The sequence below is a fragment of the Sciurus carolinensis genome, chromosome 3, assembly GCF_902686445.1.
Source record: "Sciurus carolinensis chromosome 3, mSciCar1.2, whole genome shotgun sequence".
In the NCBI taxonomy this organism is placed as follows: Eukaryota; Metazoa; Chordata; class Mammalia; order Rodentia; family Sciuridae; genus Sciurus; species Sciurus carolinensis.
The window spans coordinates 131,172,876-131,196,461 of NC_062215.1; the positions used below are offsets into that span (position 1 = coordinate 131,172,876).

The 23,586-nt window shown below is 35.4% G+C and overlaps 1 protein-coding gene across 1 annotated transcript in view; it reads right to left on the reverse strand.

The window, feature by feature from the left end:
* Positions 1–5,318: 5,318 nt before the first annotated feature.
* The window catches only part of Frzb (frizzled related protein), a 29,613-nt gene continuing 11,345 nt past the window's right edge, over positions 5,319–23,586 (reverse strand). Inside the window, exons 3-6 of the mRNA XM_047545389.1 lie at positions 15,093–15,158; positions 10,167–10,371; positions 9,711–9,774; positions 5,319–6,268 (exon numbers count right to left, since the gene is read on the reverse strand). Coding sequence (XP_047401345.1) covers positions 6,152–6,268; positions 9,711–9,774; positions 10,167–10,371; positions 15,093–15,158 — 452 coding nt within the window. The 3' untranslated portion in view covers positions 5,319–6,151. The remainder of the gene's footprint in view (positions 6,269–9,710; positions 9,775–10,166; positions 10,372–15,092; positions 15,159–23,586) is intronic.

Genomic DNA, 23,586 nt, shown 5'->3' on the forward strand with positions numbered 1-23,586 from the left:
AACCCTCAGTGTATAGCCTGGAATGCAGGACCTGCACTTTTGAAACATAAACACTTTGTTTCAATATAATTTTAGTACTTCAGCAACTCCCTAGGAAATGAAAAACGCCAAGAAGCTCCTCTAACAAAAATTCAGCTCTTATTGAGAACACACATCTTTCCAAGTGGCCTGTCCTTGCTGACCTAAACTACAAATGACAACCTTTCTGGGTAGCCAAACATTTACAAATAAAATGAAGAGAAATTTTTTTCACATGAAAAAGCAAAGCAAGCAAAACAATCTATTACTTATAAGGAGTGATAGTAAAATACAAAAACTCCATTCCACTTAAAAGCTCAAATATTAAGTGAATTACTCTAAGTGGATATCTCTATAGACATAACCAACATGAAGTATTAAACTTCCTATAGGTTTACCATCCTCTGTATTTTAAAGTGGTTGTAGAAGTCTTTTGGTTCTTTGGTTTCCAAGATAAATCAAAACATTAGAATAAAACACCAATTTGTATCAGTGATAGAAATATTTGTAGAATTGAATGTCACTTTTCATAATTTTATCTTTTTAAAAATTGAATGAGTATTCATCCAGTCTCCTGGTCATGCTACTTTCTAAGCACATCTGTCTCACTAACAGAAAAGTATGAAGTTCAGTCTTCAGCTTGAGGATGATTTGAGTCTGGCCTCCTTAAAGATGGAAGGAAAGAGGACAGGGCAGAGAGGAGCATTTCTTGGAAGCCACATTTCCTTCCAGGCTTGGTCAGCATCTGAAGAGCCCTGTTGAGGAACTGTGTACCTCACAGAGAGTGTTCTGGAGTAATGGGTGAAATAATTCTGATTCTAAGCATCTATCTTGCTCCAGACTCTGATCAACAGCCTCCACTCAGCTTATTTCTTCTCATACTGAAACTCAGAGAGGAGACTAAATAGTCAGTCACATAGTGGAAATTTGAATCCAGGTGTCTCACCTCTGAAGTCCTTTTCAATGTGTGGTAGAAGGGTCTTAATGATTGAATGTCTTAAAGTGTTGTCTCCAAGGAAAAAGGAGTGTGGGCAATTGGAGTTCCAGGTTTTGAAAGATGAGAACTTGCCGTGAGACTACCTGAACTGGGAATTTAAAAGAAATAAAAATGAGCTTCATGATGTTGATTGATGGATTAAAAGAATATTAGACAGTTTCTTCTATTTTCTTCATGCTTGATCTTCAAGTAATTCTGTATATAGTTACTTCAAGCTGTATTTGATTTAATTAGCAGAACAGGTGTGAATAGTCAGGTAAGAAAGAAATGAACTGATAGATCCTGAAATATGTATAATCATAAAAATGAGAGATTATACTCTATTTATGTATGATCTATCAAAATGTATAAATGCATTCTACTGTCACGCACAACTAATTAGAACAAATAAAATTTTCAAAAAATTTTTAAAAAGAAATGAATGCCTGAAGACAGGAAAATACCATCTTTGTGGGTACATTTTCTGAGCTTCATGGTCCTGTTTAAAGCTTTGTATATGACTTAAGGTCATAGGGAAAGTTTTTCAATGAGGGTTTTGTTCCTCTTGATCTCTTCCTTTGCCAAGTTCTCCAAGGGTTATAATTACTCACTTCAAATTCTGATCTTTGATGATTCCCCCAGAATCACCAAAATAATGTAGAAATAGACTTTAGAGAAAATTCAATCAGCTCTACTTATTAGCTTTGTCATTCGGTATGAACAGGAAACACTTTGTTCCCTGTTTCACAGAACTATCCTGTGCTTTACACATTACTCCTGACCTGCACTTGCTGATGCCCCAAGTCCAGCCCTACCCTTCTAACACTGATTTCATGCTGCTGAGCATGTGGGGTTGTGGTGACAGCTACTTTGGAGTGTGACTGCAATGCCACACTACATAATGAGTGGTCACACCTTCCACATCCCTGTGGTTAGTGGGAAGCTCTTTTGTGCATTTTCTTTCATTTCTGCATCAACCTCCTGAACAGTCCACACATCCTTTCCTTCTGGACAAACTTCTTGAGCACATCACATCCTTTCCTTCTTCATGGACCATCTGAGTTCTCAACACCCACCAGAGTAGACACATGATGACGTTTTCACTTTACCCAAAGGAAAATATCTTTAGTTATCTTGCAATGTGTTGAATTCCTGTCATAATAAAAATACTTACTGAAAGAAAAACAAGGGGAATTAGATCATGTAAAGGGCTTTCTTTCTAGATTATGGAATCCATGGAGGACTCTGGTGCGAGGGATAGAGAGAATGATCTGAAGGTGAGAAATGGGAGTTCCACTGGAAAGTAGCCATTCTGCTTTTATTTGTAGCAAATTTCAACTTCCCTCCAGGTCTTGTTAAGCACTTCATAGTTTTCTCCAAATTCAAGGGAAAACAGAAATTAGAACATACTTTTTTTTTTCAACTGAGACTCACATATCTTTAAACTATTAATGTCAAAAGAATTACTTTGTTTGCTCATCTGACCATCCTTTTCTATAATAATTCCAGGGAAAATTTGATTTTGTAGGGGAGGACAACTGAAGAAGTGAAGTTACTGTATTTGGGGTTAAGAGTCATAACTCTGTCATGTAGACTCTCTGACATACAGTCAATGGATATCAGCTTAAGAAATAAACTTAAGTAGGTGCTACATGACTTACACTATGTTACAATGTTAGGACACATTTTCTTTCCTTTATTTATTTTTTGTTGTTGTTTATTTGGGTTGTTGTTTTGTGGTGCTGGCAATCGTACTAAGGGCCTCAGGTATGCTAGGCAAGGGCTCTTCCACTGTGCTATGTTGCAGCCCACTGCATTTATCTTTTTATCAGCAATTGCAATGATAGAAAACATATAACTTGGGAAATAAGATTAAGAGAGTCTAAGGTCCAGATCAGCTACTTACATATCTCTGAAGTTCTGAATCCTCAATTTTTTCATCTATAGCATGGTAATAATAATATATACTTCACAAACTTTCAAGGAATAAATAATACATATGCAAGTGTTTTGTGTGGAGTAGCCACTGTTAGATGTTATTACCCCCAAGAAATCATTATCAAAGGTATGACTATATTGTTTTTGTTAATATTGATACAGTTGGAAACAATATTTTTAATTCTATAGACTGGATTTCAGTAACACAGTATTAGAAATCTCTACTTCATTTTTACTATCTTCTTGAATGCTGTGTGTGTCGAAATATTAAAATTCATAGAGCTAAATAAATATCAGCCTTGAAATACTTTTTATAAAAAAACATTTTACTTATTGAAATTTAATAGCAAGTAATTTCTTAGAGAAGGCAATAAATAGTACTATTTACTCACAGTGATTGTAAGTTTGTATTTGCCTTCTTAACAGATAACAGATGTGGAAAGACATGGGTTTGTCCTGCTCCACCCCCAAATGCTCAGTGAAACATATGGCAGAGAATCAGACTACACTGCATGTGACACAGTTAAATACTCACATCAGAGGAAAAGAGAATCCATGTTTGCTGCTAATTTTTATTAGTTTATCAGCATGCGTCTGTCCTTATTATTGTTGTTATTTGACTAAGAAAATTGAAATTCTGAAGATAAACAAGATTTTCTAAAAAACTTTAAATTGGCTTTATAGACCTCAAGATTACTGAGAAGAATATACGTATATTAAATATTTAATGACTTTCAAAGTGAGTATCTGCAGGAGAAGCCTGTAGAGAGGTGCTAACAAGATGTCTTTGCACTACAGCAGCTATGGAGTAGGCCTGACTTTGCGGTCTGATGAGAATGTGACTTTCAGGATAAAATCATGCTATCCCCCAAAGAGATCTGCATGTAGTTTATTACTGAAGACACTGTGCTATCACACTAAAAAACCACATGTTCTTTATTCAGGCTGTAACCCATTAGAAATTTTACACTAACTGACAGAAGCCTCACATAGATGGGCAAAACCAAATATCACCAATATACATTAAAATAGAGATGGTAAAAGCACTGCTGCCTAAGAATCTGGCCCTCTTTTGTTTATATATAAGTGCATATTTATTAAGCATCAATTGTGTCAAATTCCTACATAAAAACTAATTATAACCCTCCCTCATCAAAGATAGAAAGAAAGAAAGAAAGAAAGAAAGAAAGAAAGAAAGAAAGAAAGAAAGAAAGAAAAAGAAAGAAAGGACTGCAGAGGCTGGAAATGTCTCAAATATTCATTGCACATTAAAATACTTCATCATTGGGCTGTGGGTGTAGCTTTACTTGCCTAGTATGTTCAAGGTTCTGGGTTCATCCCCAGCACAAAAAAAAAAAAAAAAAAGAAAAGAAAAGAAAAGAAGGAAGGAAGAAAGAAAGGAAAGGGGAAAGGAAGAAAGAACTCTTCAGTCTTAGAAACTCTGGTTGAGGCACAAATACCAGGAAGAGTGATTCTGAGTGCAGCTCCCCACTGTGGATTCCATCACTACCCTGTGACACCCAAACTCATCTTAAGGTTATGACAGCAGCATCTAGAAAGAGATACCCCTGTCCTAGCATCAGAGAATATAGTCCAAAGAGCAGACAGCAAAATTAGCTGAAAGCAACCATATGATAGCCAAAAGGCCTACTCAGTCCTCCTATAGGCAATGATGAGAATTCTTCCTTTTGGGGTTGGAAAGTCGTTGGTGGTTGGAGTCAATCAGAAGGTGGAATGTTCTAGTGCTTATAAAAGAGAGAATTTAGATGAATTATTTACCAATTTAGAAACATTCGTTCAGGAGCAAATCTCATCCTGGCTTGATAGTCCTTATGGAAGGAAAGACAGCACCATTTGCTTCATAAGTTTTATTTTCAGCACACCATAGCTTAGAAATTTGGTTCTACTAATATCACACAAGTAAATTGCAAGCAATGAGACTTTCATGTGATTGGCATATCCTCTAAGGAACCCTGCTGGAGGAAGGAAGTTAAAAACGTCATTCGTTTCCTATGGTCCCTGGGGTCTCACTGCAGCTTGGGTAATGAGAATGTAGACTTGGTTCCAAAGTCAGAATAACCTTTCCTGACAACCATAATTCCTTTTATTAAACATTTTTGATTGAGCATTAAACAGCACAAATCTAAACAATAATGTCCAAGTCAGTACGCAGACCTGTACTTTAGTCCAACTTGGGTATGTGAGTGCATACACACACACATACACCAAGAAAAAAAAGAAAGAAATTTTTGCACATTTCACTATCCTATAAACCACAGCATTTTATAGAGCTACATGCCTTTTTAAAAGAATATCCTGGTGCACATGTGTACATACTTTCTTTTCCTGATCAATAGAGTAAGTCCAATTTATTATGAATGAAGGGTGAGGAAACATCCACCAACAGGTTTATTTAGAAGAAAGCAAATTAAACAAAACTATAGTGATAACAGCAGATGCCTATTTATAATTCACTTCCCTAATGCTGATTAATATATCCACGAACAACTCAAATGTATTGCCAAAAATGTTAATGCCCCAATGGCTACTGGTTTCAATTGTGCTTCTTAATCAGGCAAAATGTTCTTTCCTTGGCTCCTAGAACTATTTATTTTGCTTCCTGTCAATCTTGGAAATAATTCATCTGTGTGTCATTTTCTCATAAATGCTTCCTGGTGCTTGATTGCTTTGCCTGTACTTGTGTGGCATTTGATTTCAAACTGCCATTTTACCTTTATAAACATTTAGAACTTTTTAAGCATGAAGAGAATGCCCAAACGGCAGACAAAAATAAGGCTGTAATTAGATCAGCAGAGAATGTTTTCAGCATTTCTAGCTTTCCACATATAGCAGAAATCTCTCCTTACATCCAATTTTGCTTTTCCAGTGTGGGTGCAGAACATGAAGTTAACATCTGGGGACTCCAACAAAGGGACCCTGGTATCAACATGTTTAATTTATTATTATTGCCAAAGAAGAGTTTTTTGTAATTATTGAAATAGAAAACATGTAATATATTTAAGGATCTAACCCCAGGGCATTAAAAAAAATGGGGGTGGGGTGGGGAAAAAAACAGAAAATAGAAGTAATATCAGTTACCACATGATTTTTGTAGTAAACAATAGAATGTGATGTGCAATAGTGCAATTTTCCTTTGCTAATCCAGCAATGGGAGTCTTAATAGGAAGTCCACTGATGTTACTCTTTGCATTTCAGGATTTAGTTGCGAGCTTGCCGGGGGTTAGAGTTCCTGCCAGACTTCTGATTCTGAGTGGAATCACTAATGCTAGAGTCAGTTTTACTCAGTCCAAGATGACGGAGCTTCATATCCCAGCGCTGTGAAATTTAAAAGTGAAAATAAGTCACATGCACATATCACCAGGGTCACCATTTCTATGAATTTTAGCAACTGGATAAGACTGCCAAGTCCAATCTCTAAAGAACTTTGCTACTTTCTCAAAAGTATAAAATCCATATCCCAGGGTAACAATGGAACTATACCATATGAATTGTATCAATGATACTATATGAATATAGCACTCAGGTTTTAAAAAGCATAAAGTTGGGCATTGATAATATGTTTAATAATACTTTCATGTCAAAGCTGGAAATTAAAATTTCCATGTTTATAAGTGGAGATAAAAATATCTACCAATATTTGTATTTCCTGAGGTAACATACAAATGGAAGATTTACATGGAGAATTAAAGGAGGGGTTAGTTTTCATCTTCCTCTTAACAGTATAAACTTTTCAAACCTGTTTGAACTGGGCATGATGGCACATGCCTTTGATTCCAGTGACTCAGGAGGCTGAGACAGGAGGCTCCCAAGTTCAGAGCTAGCCTCATCAAGTTATGGAGGCTCTAAACACTTTAGAGAGACTCTGTCTCAAAATTAAAAAAATAATGATTGGGGGATATTGCTCAGTGGTTAGGTGCTCCTGGGTTCAATACCAAAATAAATAAATAAATAAAACCTGTTTGATTTGAGCAATGAAAAATATGGAGGGATGGTGTCTCTAAAATGTTTTTCTAAGCAATATTTACCAAGTGCAAAATATCAAATGGGTAGGATCCTGCTCTTGTTTTAAGTTCTTTGGATTGTTTTGGGGTACAAGGGATTGAACCTGGTGTACTGTTTCACAAACGACAGCCCTAACTCTTCAAAAATTTCTTTTTATTTTGAGACAGTTTCCCAGGCTGTCTTTGAACTTGTGATCTTCTGTCTGTAGTCTCCCAAGTAGCTGGAGTCACTGTGCCAGTTTTCATGTTTTATAAAGCAAGCATTGCAATGTTTTTAATAACCATATTCACATTTACCAACAGTACATATTAACAATGCCAAAAATGTTTACATGTAATGTAAGAAATGAAATGGAAGTTATATTTGAGAATGTAGGTAGTGAATTAAAACTACAGACATATATCTCAATGAACATAGAAATCACCTCAGGATCTTGGGCAGTACAGTGCTTGCCTAGTATGAGTGAGGCCCAGAGGTCCAGACTCAGCACTACACACACACATGCACACACACAAAGTACATTCTTATTTAGTAGGTATGGGATGGGGCTCAAGATCATCATCTCTAACAAGCTCCCAGGTGATGCGTGTGTTGCTGATCTAAGGATCACATATTAAGCAGCAAGAAGTTAATGGTCAAGATGGCTTACGTTCAAATCCTCTCTCCCCCACTTACTGACAATGTAAAGTTGAATTTAATGAACCTTGTTTTCATCATTTCTACATTGGAATTAATAACGAAACCTACTTATGATGATTGTTCTGAAAATTGATGAAAAATATCTAGTGATTGCACATACTCAGCTATTACTGTTCTTCTATTACTGAAAGTAAATCTTCATTTCAGCATACTTTGCTCCACTTATAGTTAGCATATTAAAAAAAAAAAAAAACATTCTGATCACAACTCCCCAAGGCATTCCAAATATCTTGATTTGAACAATCTGCTATAACAGAGACTTAGGTAAAACAATCATTTGTATGGAAAAACCCTAAAAAGATCTTTTAAAAATACCTGATCCACCCCCTTAGAAAGCAAAAATCAACTGAAAAGGGCAACTTCGATTAAATAAAAAACTAATATCCTCCTTAAGATTATTTTGTATAGTCTCAAGTTGACTGGACAACTAAAATAAGAATTTCAATAATTCTGGTCAAAGAGAATTTCCACTCAAACCCTTTGGCCCTGACTAGGTACATATGAATAAAAAAGATTCAAGTTAGTTTATTTTTTCCATTAGTATGTTTAAATCCAGATTGTGAATGTACATGATCTCACAATAACTCTGTGAGTTCCCCATGGCAAGCAAGGTGTAAATGCATGTCGCCTTATGAAGGGAAGGGACAAACAAGCCTGGTGTCCCGTGGACAACGCCAGCAGTGAGGCTCCTTACCCTCCCTGCAGCGGAGATGTCGAAAGCCCTTCCAACTGGTACAGGAATTTAGGACAAATTCCTGCTCTGCATTAGCAGGCAGAAAACCAAATTAAAAGGACAGTAAGAAATTCCAACATGCTGAAAAAGAGTCATTTCTTCAGTAAACACCAAAGCAATTTAGGAGAGATGCAAGTCTCGAATGGTGACAAGTCTGCACTTAAAGTGCAGCTCTCTTTTAACCATTATCTGGAAAAAAAAAAGAACCTAAGTGGTGATAGTTTCTCCCTGCAAAAAAGTGCCCTCTACATTTTTAGTAGGTCACTTAAATTCAAATGTGTCTGCTATGTCGAGTGCCAGATGTATAAGATCAACTGCCCAGGGGTGTTTAACTTACTCTGTAAATGTTTCCCAAGCCTTCAGACTTGCAGAAGGAAGAGGATGTATTATGTTTGGTACAGTTCCCACACCCCACCCCCACTCCAACACATATCCTTTGAGATTCTTTGGCCCCCTAGGTATCACTCCCCACATTCCTTTCTTTGAAACAGATTTACTTAGTACTGTAATAAGAAATGAAACCTTCTGTAATGAAGTAATTTACTACTTGACTTTTGTTAATGTATCAATCCCAGAATCTAAGACTCATTGGATTAAAAATGAAGCTACAGTACTATTATTGTAAGGACCAAATTTGGTCAGATCTCTTATAGGCAGATGATTCTGGCTACACCTTGTGTATAGGAATTATTGTCTGTGCATTGGACAACTTTGGTATTTTCCTACCACCATTTATTTTCCCTTCTTACAGAGCCATAATTTGTTCAAGGAAGCTTTATACATAGAGAGGGAAAAGTCCTAGCCTCTCTTGCAGCTAGGAAATGGACATACATTCACTTCTGACCAAAAGTTCTAAAAAAAGTTGCTGAAGCTCTTGGAAGTCCCTTTTACCTCTCCTTTCTTTCTACCTGAGCTGAAATGTGATTCTGGAGGCACAGCAACGATCTTGTGATCTCCAGATAAATATGAGGATGAAAGCAACACCCTAAAAAATGGCAAAGCATTAAGCTATCAGTAGCCTTGGACCCTAATGATAATGTGGAGCCACCCTACCACAAATTGACTAAAACTAGACTCATGAGAAGTTATTGCAACTGTAGTTGGATCTCTGATATACAGGGAGCTCATTCCTTAAATGAAAGATATTAAAGATAAACTGACAAACTTAGTTGTTGGAAATAATACGCACACAAACATATACACATGTATATATATTTATATTTTAAAGTTTTAATATTCTCATGTGGATGTAAGTGACAGGTGGCTGGTTTTCTACTTTTATTTTCTGTGTACTGTATTACTTTGAACAAAATATAGGCTTACCTTAACTTTTTTGCCAAGTCGATCCTTCCATTTCTCAGCTATAGAGCCTTCCACCAAGAGTAATCTGCATTTTTCAAACAAGCAACCAATTTTGAAAAAGTAAAGCATTTTGTTGAAAAATATATGGAATCTAATGCCAAGAATGACTACATATGTTTATTCTAGAATAGGAGAGCCCAATTTGAGAATAGTAATTGTTAACCATTTGGGAGTCATGGACCCCTTTAAAAAACGAAGTTATGATTCTTCTCTCCAGAAAAAATGCCCACCCATAAATTGCATGCACAAACTTTGCCATCCAAAATATGAAATTCAAGGATACAGTTAAAACCTATCTGTAATGCCCAAGAAGATGGAAAGATTCTAAGGTAAGAATGCCACAGTAAGATCTGTAAAGAGGAACTCCGAGGATAGGGCTGGCAAAGGCATGGTTCCGAACCCTAAGGTGTGAGTTACCTGGAGCGCTCCTCGTCTTCATAGCCCATGATGATGTACTCCTCATTGACAGTAAGTGGAGGACACAGGCAGCCGGAGCTGGTGTGAAGGTTGATGGTGTCCCTTGGGATGTTCACCAGAGACGCCTTGAGAATCTCCTTCACTTCCACTACTGCAGTCACATCGTGGCACTTGGTCTTTACCTCTTTGACTTTAGCCCGGATGACTGCGATAGAGGACAACAAAGCTGATGTGCTGTTATATGACACACAATTACCCATTTCAAAACAGACAAGGCATCTTCCTTCCACCTGATGCTCAGGAGAGATATTTTTGCCTTAGCCTGTAATGAATGACAAACTAGATATCATGCTTACCCTTTTAGTGCTCAGTCCTGATCCCCTTTCAATTTGTGTGTACCTGTATATTTGCATGTATGTGTTTCATTTTGAGAAATCCATTTAGATAATTAAAGGTTGAGTGAATAATCTTACACAATTTTCCTCCAAAATTTAATTTTAGATGTGTATGTATATATATATGCAGTCCCAAATGCTGTCAACAAGAATCTAAACTATATTAATTTCACTATATGTAAAGACCTATACTCACACATGCTTTGCTTCTTCCACAGGGCCTATTAACAGGTTTCTTATTGAGGGTCTCTTTAGCGTTATAAACTGTCCTGTTTAATGGTGTTCCCAAACTGGTTCATCAATCTTTTCACCTTCCTCATCTTAGCTCACTCTTTCTTTGTTTCAGTACATATTGTTTTTTATGCTCCCCTTTAGGCATACTAAATTTTCTTCCTAAATAAAAAGTCATCACAGTTAGACCTTGTTGCTTGCATCTGCTCTGAGTTCAGATGCGTCAGTACTCCTTCCACAGCATGTTGTGGGGTCTGTTCTAATATGCCAATTGCATGAATCTACCTCTCACAATGGAGGTACAGGCACTGTACCTTCAGTCAGCTTCACTTCTCAATGTAAAGACAAATTGCCTTCAGAACTAAAGTCAAAGTAGTGACTCAGAACCTAGAAAGCACAGGGGCTGGGGATGGAGCTCAGTGGTAGAGCACTTGCCTAACATGTATGAGGCTCAGGGTTTTGTCCCTAGCACCAAAAAAAAAAAAAAAAAAAAAAAAAAAAAAAAAAAAAAAAAAAAAATTTAGAAAGCACAGATCTGTTACCTTTCAGTAGTTCTCCTTTGAAAGAGCCAAATTCTTTAGATTCCTACTTCTGGTAAATAAGGTTTTTAAAAAGAAGTTTTTAAAAAAAGGCAAGAAAAAATTGGGCACAGTGGCACATGCCTTACCCAGAGACTCAGGAGTCTGAGGCAGGAGAATCATAAGTTCAAAGCCAGCCTCCTAAATTTAACAAGGCCACAAGCAACTTAGCAAGACCCTGTCTCAACATAAAAAAAATAGACTGTGGATATAGTTCAGTGGTTAAATACCTCTGAGTTCAATCTCTGGTACCAAAATAAATAAATAAATAAAGCAAGAAAAAGGTAAAAATGTTAATTAGTAAGGGGTCAGTAGCCTTTGCTCAGAGGCCCTCATTACTCCAATGTCCATGGATGTTTTACAGTGGAAAACAGAATCTATCCAAATAATACACATTTTGAAAGCTTCTTGGTCTGCAACCAATCTGCAAACTACTTTCATCTGAGAACCTTCCCATGGGTTTTAAAGGCTCAAGATTATAAAGGATTGGAAAAAATAATCCACAAAGATATAAAGCCAGCTAATAAACCATTTCTCCATCAATGTTCCAACTCCATCACAGAAACTTAATATTCTACCAATACAACATACATCTGATAGAAATTAAGGTACTGATTAGTTTCTAAAATACTTTAAGATAAAATCTTATTTCAATCTTCAGAGAACTAAGTTGTCTTAAGTATGAGAACTTGCAGCAAACAAAATAAAACTGTCTAACTGCTTCTGCCTGGTTTGATTTGCAAGTACCTTTCTATTCCTGTCCTCTTGATTCTGAATTTTAACATGAGATAAGAATGTCCTTTTTGAAATGTTGTTTGAGAGAATCAGATGATAAATTCTTAACCCCAGCTCGCAGACATGTTTTTGTGTCCTGGTTTATATGAATGTGCTTCATAGCATCCATCAACCATTACATATTAGGGAACTGTGCAAATGTTCTCAAACTAATGATTTATTTACCTAGTGTGTCTACTATTTTCATTAGAAATTTTTAGCACATGTACTCTCTCCAAAATAAATATCTTTCTACAAGACCTACTTTATTATTCAAGTAATTTTGTTAAAACTCAAGAGTTTGTAACTGAATTAATCTGAATGAAGCAGCAGTTTTGTCTGAATTATCAATTGCTCCTACCCCTACTTGGACATATGCAAATATACAAAATAAAAATCACCATATTTTGAAAGTAAATGTATATTTTCTTTTCAGAGTTTTTCCTTCTGTTCAATCATTGGAGCACCTGCCTTTCCCCAAAGAATTCATAAGTCCCAAAATGACAAATCCTTATACTATGGTGTTCTAGTTAGTGCTTGCCTCTGAAAAAAGTTACTTCATCTTTTAAAATTATGATCAATATCTCAGTTCATCTTACCAAATTCGTGTGGCTACCTGGTTAAGGATCTTCTCTTTTCAGGGATTTGTAACAACTACTATTTTTTTTTTTTTTTTTTCCCAGTGCTGGGGATTGAACCCAGGGCCATGTGCTTGTGAGGCAAGCACTCTACCAACTGAGCTATCTCCCCAGCCCAATGACTAGTATTTTAACTTTTAACAAAGATGGTAGCACCAAATGCTGCCACAACAAGAAGCTGGATAAAGTAAAATTATAAGTAAAATGGAACTAAGCTTCCCTGATATAAAATTATATTTTTGTTTTTGTTGTAACTATACTTAAAAGTTCATATAGCATTTTTCAATCTTAAAAAGCTAATCTAAAAATTAAGATGTCCCTGTTCCTTTAGGCTTTTCACATCAATTCACACAGGGAACAGGTCTTCAGATAAGCAGCCAGACATTTGACTTCTTAGTTAAATATGACCTTTTGACCTTGGAAATTATCACCAACTAGGAAAAACCAGTCACTTAAGATGAGTAATAAAACAAAAAAGTAAAAAAATTGATTCCACTAAGGGAAATTTTCATAAGCTAGGTGCATTTATTTTAAAGAGATTTAATCAGACTGAGAATTTTTTATTCTTAACACATAGTATTCCTGAAGATATCAAACATAATTTGAGTCTTACCCATTTCCCTCTTTCCAATTTGCAAAAGTATAGAAGTAAATCTGCTGTATATATCCTATGTCCTCTAAAACAGGACATATAAACACAATACAACTCTCATTTTAATAATAAAGTTCATGTTAAAAGTCTGTTTAATTACTATGGTTACTCATTGACTCAGTATCAATAGTTGACAGCAAAGAGATTAAGTAACTTGAACTTTATTGGTCTTACAGATACAGGCTGAGTATCACTCATCCAATAATCTAACACCTAAAACTTTTTGAGCATCAATGCAACACTACAAGTTCAAAAGTCCACACCTGACCTCATCTAACAAGTCAGTCAAAATGCAGGTACATTAAAAATATATAAAAATACCTTTAGGCAGTGTATATTGGTGTATATAAAACATAAATAAATTTTGTGTTTAGTCTTGGGTCCCGTTCCCAAGATATCTCATTAAATATAAGCAAGTATTCCAAAATCTCAAAAAAATCTAAATCTAAAATATTTCTAGTCCCAAGCATTTTGGATAAGGGATACTCAAGCTGTATTAGAAAAACACAACGCTAATGGAATACAGTAAATATTAATTAGTCCCATACTTTATCAACTGGAAAACTCTAGTAATTTCCCCCTTGTAAATATGTTGGTAATTGATATTTATGACAACAAAGCATATCAGTACAAAAAACATGTTCAAAAATACCTTATGAGAACACATATATTCAAAAATCCTTTACAAACAATTGATGAGGAACAACTTAGGTGCACTAGTCATTGACAAAATGAGAAAAATAGTGTTTTTGATTTCACATTGAGAAAAATAGATAAGTAAGTATTTGGAAACCACCTAGCACAGACCCTGGTACAGAGACAGCAGGTTTTTTCAACCTTCAAAAGTCAAAATGCATAAATGCATTCTACTGTCACGTGTAACTAATTAGAACAAATTTAAAAATTAAATAAAGAAAAGGTAGTTAGCTACATTTGTGTTGGTAGCTCTTTATTATTAGTTTAACTGAATGTCACATTTTTAGGTCAAACTGGATAACAAAACATAGAAGTTACTGAATACCAACAACATCTATTAAGAGTTAATTTCCAATTGCCAATGTTTTCCATGGGATAGACTGACAAACCGCATTTGACTTTAACCCTTCCTGGTGCATCAAAATACTCTTCTGTTCACCCCTGTGGAGAACAACTGACAGCCCATGCAACTCCAAACAGGTGCTCAGATCCTCCTCCACTTCCCAGACACAGAAGAACCCATCTATTTTAAAATTTCTGCATACTGGCAGCAAGGTTCCAACAACACTGTCTGATATGCTCAAAATTGAGCATTTGTTAAAAAACTTTGCCTACATGAGACATCTTTTTGGTTGAAGCAGGGAGACTGTGCTCTTAAAGTTATCTTTCTTGACAGTAGAACGCATTTATACATATCGATAGATCATACATAAATGGAGGGTAATCTCTCATTTTTCCGATTATACATATTGTAGGATCACATCAGTCATGCAATCATATATGTACATGATGTAAAACAAATTAGAACAAATTAAAACATTAATTTTAAAAAGTTGTCTTTCTTACTTTGCTTTTAAACCTTATTTTTTAAACCACTCTACTTACACAACACACACACACACACACACACACACACACACATATAGAAAGCTGCTATGAGTCAACCATGAAGTTAGCCTTACCATAGTTGTAATTGTTCCGGAAATAGGTCTTCTGTGTAGCTCTAATAGGCTTACATTTGCAGCGTTCTGAAAAATATATTTTAATTATAACCAAATGTTCCTTATTAGCTTTACTTATGCATATTTTTTGGTAAGACTACATATGACTTTGGTGGTGAGAAGACCCTTTGCAATTTTGTCTGATCTCTTTCTCCTGGAACTATACTCCTGTTTCTTCTATCTACATAGCCTCTTCTTCAGTGTCTATAGAGTCTTAAGTTACCACTCTCTAACCAACTATCCAGATCCTGAGAAAACACTGTTCATCCCCATGCATGAGATAAACAGGACCCCCAAATCCTGAAAAAGGCATGTTCAGGGCTTATGGGAGTAGAATGAATGCCCACTGAGAGCAAGTCTCTACATACACTTAGGATGCTGCCTATGCCTGTGGAATATCACCTGATGTTCATACATATTTTACAGATTACACAGCACGCCTCCAAATATTTCCTCCCAGATCTGAAACACCTTAGGAAGATAAGCAGGCATTGCTACAACTCACTGAACTTAATGAAGTTCTGAAGAATGAAAGTGAGCCCCTTGCATAGGTAGAACAGCTGCCATTACATGCAATGGTTTATTTTTTTATAGTTTTTGGAAGAAATCACTATGCACATATCTTGAAAACAGAAATTCCATGTTTTAAAAATATCTGGCACATAGTGACCCAAACACACTTTATGTTGGACAGATGAATGAAAGAAAAGTTCTAATTGTATAAAAATGTTTTACCTATAGATCATTTAACATCTTGCAGTATAGATTTTTATACCTTTTATAGAAGAGCTGCACTATCAAATTACTTAGCTAAGGAACGTACATCATAAGCACGGTATTATCGATAACATCAATATAAAAATGGAAAATAATACACAATTACCTCAGAAAATATTTGATTATATGTAGTCTTCTCTAAAATAGCACCACAGAGAAAGCTCCATTAAAAATTAAATGGTTTAAGTTTCCTCTATTTTGACACAGAAAAGGGAAAAAAGAACACATGAATCAGAGAAAAGAACTTAATGAAAAAGTTTGGTTTAAAACATGTTTTATGACCAGGTGTGGTGGTATACCCCTATAATCCCACTGACTCAGGAGCTGAGGCAGGAAGATTGCAAGTTCAAGCCCAGCCTCAGAAATTTAGCAAGACCCTGTCTCAAAATAAAAAAACAAAAAGGTCCGTGGATAGAGCTCAGGGGTAAAGAGCCCATGGGTTTGATCCCCAGTTCCAAAAATTAATTAATTATTTTATTTAATTTAATTCTAAAAGTATTTATGTTAGCATGAGAACAATGGAAGGCTGACACTTTTGTTGACTGCTGGCTATTGTTATTTTATAAAACAAATATTATGTCCTTTGAATCTGTAAGTATGTGACAGCAGGCACCAGAAGAGTAGCATGATTTCTGCTATTTTTAAGTCATAGAAATAAGCTTCTTCCCCAGAGACAGGTCACAGCAGCAACCATTGTTCTTCCACAAGAAGACTGGGAATTTCTCAGTGCTACAACAGGCACCTTCCTGCCTTGTTCTGTAGGGAATTTTAAAAAATATTTTTAGTTGTAGATGGACACATTACCTTTATTTTTATTTATTTATTTTTATGGGGTGCTGAGGATCTAACCCAATGCCTCACGCATGCCAGGCAAGTGCTCTACCACTGAGGTAGGGAATTTTTAACACGAGATTTCTGTGACATAACAACCTCAGCCCAATAAACATTGTTTGATATCAGTGCTTGTTGCTATTTTGAGAAGACTACTTCAAAATAACTTTCTTATTAGAAAACTATTCCCATTTAAAAGAAAATGGAAGTCTATCTAGCTCTTGATTTCTTATACAGTTGATTTATTTCATATAAAATGTTATGCTTTATACATTTTTAAAGAGAGATTCTTAATATAGGAATATTTCTGAAGAAATAAGTGCTCTTGTCTTTGATTTACAAATTATCCTCATACTTATATAAACTTTTTTTTATTTAAAAATAAATATCTATAAAAAATAATGCCTATAGTATTATAGTAGCTGGGGGTGCAGCTTAATGACAGAGCACTTACCTAGCAAGTGCAAGGCCCTGAATGTAATCCAAGTGCAATCCCCAGCACACAAAAAATAAATTAATAAAACAATAATAATACATGTAGATAAATTATCTACACATTTGTAATTCAGAAATTTGCCAATGCTCTAATAAAAAAATATTTGGCAAAAAAATAGCAACTATCACTGAATTGAATCTAATTTGATATTGTCATCCATATAACTTTGCTTAAAGCATAAATAAATATATTTCATAAAACTTCCCAGGCAGAAAAAGAATTTTAATTATATTATAATTATAACTGATTTTGGAAGATTTCAAGGAGCTATGTATGCAATTACATATACATAGGTAGACTATTACCTAATAGTTGATGAGTTAAGCAATTGTATTCTTCGGACCAAAATTGCTCATCTGCAATGTACTTATTACCCCAGCTGGTCTGTGAAGGGGACACACTTTAGTGCATAAAGATATGGGGCCCTTTGTATGCCCCAATTCCTAGCTATTGCTATAAGCAAATATCTGTCTAGTCAAAATTAACTAATAACTCAATAAATTAACAGAGTAATAAGGAGAAGTGGAATTTTATATTCATAAGCTTCACATGTGGAAAAACTTCCTTTCATTATTTATGCTTAATCAACACAAACACATATGCATGAAAAGTCCATCTTAGATCAATGGATACAGAGCATTATCCCTTTTCTTAATTATGCTTACAAACATCCATATATATTTACAAAATCCTTAGAACTAGGAAATTGCAAAGTCATGGAGAGAGACATTGCATGTGATATTTAGTATATTTTTTGTAACAACCATCCTAAATCAGAGCAATGGTTTATTTTTCTTTACTACCAATAGCTGATTTCCTGATAGTTGGACATTTTATTGGGCCAACAGCATCACCCTCATCACTAGTTTAATTGCTAGCTGTCTTCCTCTCCTAGCTTCCCAATGACATAAGGTTTTTAAATTTTGGTTTTTCTAGTGACAAATGAAATCTAATATTTACTGAACTTTGCACAAAACCATTAGACATTGATTTTCTTATAGTTCACTGTTGAGAAGAAAGCTTATGAAGGAATTAGAATCTACCTTGGTGCTTTATTTAAGAGAAAAAAATATTTAAAAAGTTGAAGAAGCAGCTTTGATAAAAATAGACTAAGTGCAGAAAAAAATCTTCAAATTTGAGGAAAGTGTTAATATCAGCAGTTCATTTACCTTGAAGCCCCGAATTAAATGCGATACTGTGAATCATGGGACAGTGTGCAGTGCTACATATCAAGAGCAGCCATGGGCCATGGTGGGTCATTGTCCTGGCAGTTCTTCCTCACGTTCCCACACTCCTCTCATTTGATTTGTTCAGTCACTCTCCTAGAATTAATGCTCTGCTATTTCTCTACTATTGAACCTGAGGCCTACTTATTATTCTAGTATAAACACAGCTTTATGCCCCTAGTACAAAGTTGAAAAGTTAACATACCCACGGCCTCCTAGAACTTGCTTTGCAACTCAGGAAGTGCCCCCAGCATCCTGTGGTGTGTGAGCAATGAGCAGCCTCCCTCTTCAAAGTGAGTTTCTAATAATCATAGTTCAGAGATGGAAATGATCATTTCCTTCATTTTTTAGTTTTTGATTATATAATAGAATTGAAAAGGCATGAGAATAGTAGTATTTTTGACAGTTTTATGAGATCTAAAGAATTACAAGTATCTGAAGAAATTATGGAGTTTGATATTCACTGTATCTTCACTGTTGAATACAACCTTGTTTGAGTTAGGCTTAAGTATGATACAACTTTCTAACAAGCCCTGACCTTTGTTTGGAATTGAACTCTTTTGGGTCTCATTCCAAGCTGTAAGACTTTAATTAACTTTACCAGATTCCAAAAGTCCTATAATCTTTCATGTACCCTGACTTCAGAAAAACTATCTGTAAGTGGATAATTTTTTTTTTATTTTTCTAGGAAATGATCTGAAATCTGAACTCAGGATTCGTTTTTTTAAAAGTAGGGGGTGGATACTATTGTATTTGTGTTAATTTTCCATTTTAATTCCCAAGATTAATCTTTATAATCAGATCAGATTTTTGTTGTTGTTGTTGTTTTGTTTTGTTTTGTTTTGTTGCGGTGCTGGGGATTGAACCCAGGGCCTTGATGCTTGCAAGGCAAGCACTCTACTGACTGAGCTGTATCCCCAGCCCCTAATCTTTATAATCAGATCAGAGTTCAGGTAATATTAAATTGTGTCAAATACATTGTATGTTTTATATCCTGACATATGACTCCTGAGACCCACTTGTCCTCTCTTCCTCCATTTTAAGAACTTAGGGGCAGACCACAGCAAATTTTAAATGATATAGAAAATACATTTTCTCATTTGAAGATCTATATCCTTAACTCTGACCCTATTGAGATTCAGATTTATATTTTCACCTGCTTACAAGGGGTGTCTGTGACCATGTCCTTAGGTAATTTTAAACATCGATCAACATCTTCACACCATGAAATTGTCTCTCTTCTATAGAAATGTCCTCCGGCTGGGACAGTAGTGGCAGAGAGCTTGCCTAGCACGTGTGGGGCACTGGGTTCCATCCTTAGCACTGCATTAGAAATAATAATAATAATAAAGGCATGCTGTACATCTATAACTACAAAAGAAATTTTTTAAATGTCCTCTGACTCTGTCATCTTGGAATATTCAAGATTCTGTAAATGTAAGATGGAAAAGGGAAAAAGAACTCACATTTTTTGAACCCTCTCAGTCAGGTGCACATTCATTCATGCCCTCTACCAATATTTATGGGGCATGTGCTACATTCTGGATTCTGTAATAGTCATATGGGACACATAATGGGCAACACAGACAATCCAGAAGACGATACGAACATGAAACAACTAATTACACACAAAAAACTTACTGTCATGGATGATATGTGCTATGAAGAAGAGTAAAATGTATATGTGTAATGAGAACAAATGACCTAACCTGGCCTCTGAGGAAATGATATTTAACCTTAAAAGATGAGTTATAATCATCCAGACAGGAAGTACATCTTGATACATACATGAGATAGAGGAGGAAAAGTCCAAAAAGGAGACTGAGAAGGAGCATCCAGTGATGTGGGAGGAAATAAGAGAGGGTGTGGAAAGCTGAAAAAAAGAGAGTTCTAAGGAAAAAGGAGGGCAATCCTCTGTGTCAAATGACCCTCATAGCTCAAATTAGTTCAGAAACAAAAGGGCCCATTGAGCTTAATTGGCAAGGAGATGACAGGATTCTGAACAAAAGGGACAATAGGACTTTGAAAGCCAGGACACTTCATCCACTACACAAGAATAAAAAGGAGAAAAGGCACTGATGCTTACAGGGCTGTAAACTTGTTAGTGGAGAATAAGACAGTTTCTCCCAGCAGCTAGTCCTTTCTCATTGCAAGATGAAGTGAAGCCATCAGCCAGGAAGAATGTGAGACTGAGAGGCAGGGTGTGGTAATGTGAAGGGACAACGTATGAAGCAGTTATTTGGAACGGCCAATTTTCCAGTAGATAGGATTGTTAGGCAATGTTGGTTGTCAGTCATCCCAGCTGAGTGATCTTCTCCAGCAACTACAGTTGGAAATTTGCCAGGTAAGTATAACAGAAGAGAAGAAAGGGAGTTGATGGTGTTTTCAAGAGGATGATTATTACCATAGATAGTAAAATCTCAGGTGCTATAATAGAAGAATAGCAGTGAGGCAATGGGAAGAGGGACCAACTGATGCTACCGAGAAGAGGGTGCAATGCTAACTTCTAATGACCATGACATCATTAGAAGACCAAGAGTTGAACAGGTAGTAAGTGGATAGATCATCTTAATGAAGTTGGGAGAAAAATAGTAGTGATGGTATCAGAGTCAAGGAGCTGGAATGAAAAGAGGTAGGCTAAAAGTGGGATGCTTGAAATTAAGATTACAAAGTTAGCAGAAGACTAAATGAAAAAGTTCGGAGTGTTCAGATAGATATTAAATGGAGCATGGGTTTACCATTTGGCCTCCTAGAAGGTTAGTTTCACTATCCTTCTAGAAACAAGGAGATGGAAAAACATTTGTAGATTACACCCCTAGGACCAACCACATTCCCTTGTCCCAGAATTAGAAGTCATCAAATGGACACTTTATGGAAAATCTATAGGGATTTTTACTCTTAGGACATTAAAAAACAAAACACCAGAATCCTAGTATACTGATCACTATGAAGAAGTGGAGATAGGGAATAAAAACAATGCTATTTCTACACAGCCAAAAAACAAGAACTATATTAAACCAGGAACATGATTAAAAGGGCTAGAATCTAAAAATCACATTGGCATTTTGCTCATAAAAGACTGTATTATTATGCAATAAACATAATGAAATTATGCACATAACTAGCTGGATAAATCTCAAGAAAATTATGGTAAGCAAAAGAAGCCAGTCAAAAGCAAAACATGTACCATATTATTCCATTTACTTGAAGTCAAAGATCAGATAACACTAACCTATAGTAATAAAAATTAGAACTGCCTTGTGTAGGGTGAGTACAAGAAAATTTCAAAGGGCAATGTACATGTTCTTTATATTGATCTGGGTCTATACATTTGTCAAAATTCTTCGTAGCATACACTAGAGATTTATGTACTTTATAGTAAGTAAATTAAACCTAATGCAGTACCATTAACATAAAAATTCATATGATATTCCTTTCATTTTTCTATAAAATGAAGTGTTTCATGACTAAGAAGTCATTCATTACATGCTTAAAATAATATTATTTCCTAAACATATACATAGGGCAAAAAATATCATATTAAATTTTATTTTGGGTTAGGGCAGTATATTGAAAGTGTGATGAAGTTGGTGAACCTAGGTAATATAATAAGGCTCTAAAAAGCAGAAGTAATATTAGCTCAACTTAGCCATAAAAACAAACCTCAAATATTGTAATAAAGAACTCAATTCATAGTAATTTGCATGTTATAAAAGGGAATTGCTTAAGATTGAAAGGACTAACACAGTATTAATAAGAAAAGGAAAGTTAATTTATTCCTTTAGGATTCACATTTTTGGAAATTTTTAAATAAACTACCTAACACAAGGTTTCCTGATCTAAGAGATATTCAGAATATTCAAAACATAATCAGAGTCTATGCAATTCTGACTGTTTTCCATTATGGCTTCTGAAATGTTGCGTTTTGTGATATACTCTAAAGAGATCAGTGAGCAAAAAGACAAAATGAGTTCCACAATCTTTAGGACATCCTATGCTTAATCAATGCCAAGCATAGAAAAAAGAGGTAGAGGAAAAGGAAGTGTCGGCCACCTATCCACTCCTTCATTTCAGGGTCTTGGTGTACAGTGTGTCTGGTCCAAGTGTTCACTACATTTTGATGAATGGTGGAATGGACAGACTGAAATAAGCTATGACGATTCAGAATGGGAGACCTGTACAACAATGGTGCCACACACTAAGAGAGCTGCAATGAGTACATTTTTAATGAAAATTTTATTCTAGCTATTAAATATGTTGTACTTAAAATATGAATAGGATAACTGGATAGAAATGTTTATTGGAGGAAAAATGTGGTATGCTACCTCGGAGGTTGATCAGAACTATAGTCACAAAAGTGACAATGATCTGTGTAGTTGGATAAACTCTAACAGCAAGAAATCATCATGAGGAGAGTGGGAGAGAGGCCAAGCACAGGAGCTTCTGGACGTGCCCACAGATTCAGGACATGGGGACAAAACTGGGACAGGGAGGAGAATGCTGAGGAAAGAGAATTGGTCAGAAGTGCCAATTGCTACAAAGTCATGAAGAAGAGCCTGCAGTTACGAGCTACTGTACAATTACAAAAATACCATTTATCTATCCTAATTCTTTTCCAATAAAGCATAGAAGCCATCCCAAGTTAATTCAGCCTCTAAAGTTAGTAAACATTTGCAGAAGGAAGCTCAGGGGTCAATACAATCTGATTTTATGTTGGGAAACAGACTCAGAGAAAAAATTGTGTTGTGTTTGTGTAGTTGATAAGTGTCAGAATTTAACTATATCTCCTCTGGAGAAATTTTTGCATTTTTAAATGTAAGCACTCATAAATTAATTGTCATCACAAAAAATTCCTGGGGGAATTTTTAAAAATTGTTTTAATAAATATACCTTTTCATCAAATCATTTTCAATGTCTGCCTAAATTTTCTGTACTGCTTTGACAAAGAGACTCAGGGGAATGAACTAAATTTTTTTCCCCATATTTCATAACATGCAAGTAAAGAGGAACTATTCCTTATTATGACAGTGAATTTACAATAGTAAAACCCTCACAAATTGGAAGCTGCTCAAAGTAATTATCTCCGAAAAGAAAACAAAAAATTGTTAAGCTTTGAGGCAAAGAA